General features: G+C 40.6%; 1 protein-coding gene across 1 annotated transcript; it reads right to left on the bottom strand.

Moving 5' to 3' along the window:
- Positions 1–495: 495 nt before the first annotated feature.
- On the bottom strand, positions 496–4,014 carry cltrn (collectrin, amino acid transport regulator). Its single transcript, XM_037770699.1, is given in 7 exon segments — positions 496–627; positions 707–905; positions 2,746–2,767; positions 2,770–2,862; positions 3,006–3,108; positions 3,357–3,415; positions 3,630–4,014. Coding segments are annotated over 7 exon segments (675 nt in total). The 5' UTR covers positions 3,697–4,014.
- Positions 4,015–4,845: the final 831 nt, after the last annotated feature.

The raw sequence follows: 4,845 nt of genomic DNA, 5'->3' as shown, positions 1-4,845 counted from the left end.
AGGGGGACCTGCTCAATATTAGGCAGGTGGTCATAATGTTTTGGCTGATCGGTGTATATATATATTCTGCGTCCTGAAAAGAATTACAAATACCAAAATGTAATTTGTTTTTACATGCACACATTTAGCTGTAATGAGCTGGAAATGAGTCTAAATGGGAGTTTCCATCTCATTCTGTTTGCTGAATAAAAAAATATACAGTGGAGTAAATGTTAGTACAGTCACCAGATTTCTTTTCAAAGAGCAGACGTAGGATTTTGTAAAACATCCACACACACACATATATATATACCTCTCACACAGATCTTCAATTCATCATCCCGCAGCACAGCTTTAGAAAACGAAAGGCATTGTTTATTTTTAAGGCAGCAGGTAACGAGAGAAAGGTTTAGATCTCTCCGAAAGAAAAGAAATCATTTAAATTACAACTTTAAAAATGATTTTTGCAGATTGAATATTGCAGTGCAACAAAAGTCCACCAATGTTTTTATAGTTCTACATCTGTGTGAGTCGCTCATCGTCTGAGAAGGACATGTTGTAAACGCCGTCACTCGCGGCGCCATTTTCCACCGTTTTCCCACGCGTGTCTTCCTCGCCGTCCTCATCGCCATCTTTCTCGTTCTTTTGCTAAAAGAAGAAGACTGACTGAGCTCGGTGTTCACATTTATAATAAAATGATAAGTATAATATTTAAAATCATCTGTGCTGACCGTTTCTTTTGGACCTGAGAGGACACCAGCACCACGACGATGCCGGCCGTCACGGCGCCCATGACCACCCCGAACACGATGAGCCACGGAGGGGGGTCGGGGCTGACGGGTGCCACCAGGGTCGGGGCGATGCCGATGAACTCCAGAGTTTTATCAGTCAGCAGGAAGGCGTTGTTGATGCGGTTCCTGGACTTTCTGTTGGACAAATAAAAAAGTTTAGATTTAGAATTTAATTTCTGGCTGTTTCCATGACAACATGCGTCCGTCACAACTTCACATGTTGGTGCAACAGTTTGCAACTGGTGCTTCAATGTTGTGCAGGAACTTGGGGAGATGCATTGACTCCTCCTAATCACTAGAACCTGGAAAACCTCCTCATGGCTCTGTTTTCAGGCTTTAAAAAATCTACTTTGACCAATCACAGGTCATTTGAGAGAGAGAGCGTTCCTATTGGCTGTGCTCCGGCTGGTGGGCGGTGCTTGGTATTTCCTTCAACAGATCTCAACATGGCTGCTGGGTCACAAACTTTCTCATTTTACAGCTAAACCGTGCACTACAAGATGATTCTGAGAACATCTGAGGAGAGAAATAGGCATTACAGTAATAGAATATTGATTCATATTTGATCAGCGCTGCCTAGTTTGACCGTTTGGTCGGAGTTCAGAGTGATTGACAGCCGGCTGTCATAGACAGCAGATCAGCTCTGACTGCTTGTTTTCCTCCGGTCTGTGAAATCTTCTCATCCAGAAGAATGTGGCTGAGAAACCTAGACTAGAAGAGACACCCAATGGAAAACGCCGGTTCCAGTTCCAGTTCAGTGACACGACGCGCCGGAAGTTGCGCCCATAATTCACGCAAGGCATCATGGGGGGTAGGAATAAAGTGGATAGGGAATGTGAATGTGACGTCCCCGACAGCAAGTCGGACATTTTTGGAGGATAAAGAGTAAGAGCGCCATTCGCTGGCTGTTTACTGTACAGTACAGTCAGACACAAAGGTAGGCTGACGTTACGGGTTTCATTTAGCAAGATGCCGGTAGATTAAATATGCAGTATTAGTCGAGGTTTTGTTAGCATTCAGTTAGCATAACATTAGCCAGCTTATCTTTTGGTGCCTTCAAATGGTGTGGTGTTTACCGTGTTTACCGTGTTCACGAGAAGAGTCCATATTAACTTCCCCCCTCTTGTCGTATTCACAACCTCGTAAGTGGAAAGTTTCTGAAAGCTCTGAGTTCCTTGGAAGCTAATTTTTCGGTGAATAATAAGTTAATATATTGTAATTTTAGCTAGTTGCTTAGCAGCGGTGTTCTCACGACTTAACCAGTTGAACGCCACCAAGCATATCATGTACACGAGCTCACCAGTTTCATTTGAAGGCACCATTTGTCCGTATCATTGTGTAGTCGGCATTTGGCTTGTAGATGTTAACGTCATATACCTACCCGTTTGTAAATTGAACATCGGCCTCCAAAGATTTACATATTTTGAACAGCTGACAGGCGTTCACTAACGCTAAAACACATCAGCGACTGTAAAGGGTGGCAAGCTGTCAAGGTCCCCCAAATTCATAAGGATCAATATCATTAACTAATTTCAGTTTGTAATATATCACCCCTTTGTCCCTGTCAGCTTCTTTTTAGGTATTTGTCTTTTGCACATACTTTATAAATTTCAGATAATGAACGATTGACAGATGATGGATGAATAGGCCGGTGATATATGACTATACGCTACCCTCAAAAAAATGGCGGCGTGCCCCAGAATGCATCGCGATGGATTCCCTGTAGTTGATGAGCATCTGCACTGCACTCAAGGAATTATATTTTTTATAGGAATTATTATGTATTGCTTATCTGGAACTCCACATTGGTCATCTTGGTAAAAAAAAATGCCAATAAAACTGCATCAAAATCAAACATGAGAAATAAAAACATTGATGGAACATTGACTGTAGATGTCAGAGTTGACCTCTGACCTCTCAGAGAGAATAACATTACTAAAGACCAGCAGCATTGTGAGTGCATCATGTGATTTACCTCACAGCCGCCTCCACGTCCGTTTATTAACGAGGCGTGAAGCGTCCAGCGGTGACGTCACCACGAACCAGAAGGACACTCGGGAAGTCTCATCACACACGACGATGTTTTGACACTCTGGAGGAGGTTTCACAACAACGATAAAGATCACATCATAAACCATGACTCACTGACTTCATTAAAACACATTATATTATACTTTTATAGTTATTATGCCTGTTTGTATTCTTGAACTTTGTATTCTTGTTTCTTAATCAAACAGCAAATGTGTTCTTACTCGTATTGCTGTCCGGTGAAGTGAGTCCTCATGGCGAACGCCAGAGTCGCTCGGAAAAGGTACATTTCATTTTCATTCCACACGTACTGAAACAACAACAACGACAGATGTTTCCATGAAGACCGTTCAGGTTAATTGATCACCAGACCTTGTCCTCGCAGTCATGCACACTTTAGAGTGAATTCTGCACAATATTACTATTCATAAGTGTATCTGTGCATGATTGATCAGTTGATCATGAATAATATATCACTTTTACAGCATATGAAATAGAAAAAAAAGATGCTTTGATGGTTTTGTGCAGGCAGATGAATATTTAATTTATTATACGTACAGCTTGATCTCCCAGAGCGGTTCTGATGCTGAGTCGGACTTTGCAGGCATCTGAGGCATCTATAAAGATATTTAAATCCCACTGTTAGGAGAGTTTAACATCATTTCATCATAGAGCCAGCAGGTGTTTTAGAGTAATTGTTGCTGTCACATGGAGGACATTGTTGTGTCTAATCTCATTTAGTTTCAAGCTGAATTCCACACCTGAACCAAGAAATACAACAATGTGTGCTGATCTTAGTGGGATAAAATGTGATATGAAGTGTTTTCTTACCTGGCGTACAGAGCTCTTGTGCCAAAACAGATGACAAAGAAAGCAGGATTAAAATCTTTTCCAACATTTCCTCAGAGACAAGAAGCAGTACCTAATAATAAAGAGTAGGTGAAGCTCCCAGAGAGCAGTGTAGTGTGTGGAGGTCAGCGGAGGCGCTCATTGGATAAAGTTAATGTTAAACCAGACACACCTCAACTATAACCCGTCCCCCCTTTTCTTTATTAAAGGAGATGGCCGTTCAGTCGGTCAGCTCGCCCCTCGCCGTGCAACATGGAGACTGTTAAAGTGCACTGAAAGTGCTCCTGTTTGTTCAAGCTGCAAAGAGTCAGATAGGTTTGCTGCTGTTTACTCAGCCCAGTGCAGTTGTGTGTGTGTGTGTTGTGTGTGTGCTGTGTGGTGTGTGTGTGTGTGTGTGTTGTGTGTGTGTGTGTGTGTGTGTGTGTGGGTTCAGTGTGTGTGTGTGTGTGTGTGTGTGTGTGTGTGTGCGTGCGTGTGTGCGTGTGTGAGCCTTTCAGTGTATTAAGTTGCACTATTATCCTCTTTTTTTTTCTGTGGCATGAAAGCAGGAATGTGCAGACTGTATCAAATGGAAAAAGCATCTGACCATTTGTGCTCCCTGGTTAAGATAAGAGCAGCATTCCTCGCTGAGCAAATGACTGATTTGACCTCCAGGTTTACAGGATGCACGTACTGTAATTCAGCACACAATGATAAGTTGTTCTGTACTTAACTCCCCGTCTCTCCTGAAACAAGTTCAAAAGGCCTGACCATGCTGTAGCTCTATTATGTGAGATAGATGATAAAATGTTGAATCATTTCTTTCAAATATTTTTTATTTTTATTAGAAAGCATGTAAACATCATTAATATAGACTTCTGTGAAGTGAATATCATGCTTCATTTCAGATACCAGGAACTAAAGGCAAAACAAAAAGAAAAAAGAGACAAGCAAACACATGAAAACATAGATAACAAAATAACAAAATAACAAAATAACAAAATAAAATAAAAAATAAAAATAAATAAATAAATAAATAAAATGCTGAATTATTTCTTTCAAATATTTTTTTTTTCATGCCTCATTTCAGATATTGAACAACAAGAGACAACAATACCAGGAATTAAAAGCAAAACAAGACAAAAGCAAAAGAGACAAACAAACACAAAAACATAAAAAAAGAGATAAATAAATAAAATAAAATCCTGAATAATTTCTT

Source organism: Sebastes umbrosus, chromosome 5 (genome assembly GCF_015220745.1).
Source record: "Sebastes umbrosus isolate fSebUmb1 chromosome 5, fSebUmb1.pri, whole genome shotgun sequence".
Taxonomy (NCBI): domain Eukaryota; kingdom Metazoa; phylum Chordata; class Actinopteri; order Perciformes; family Sebastidae; genus Sebastes; species Sebastes umbrosus.
This window is presented reverse-complemented; position numbering and strand designations above follow the sequence as displayed.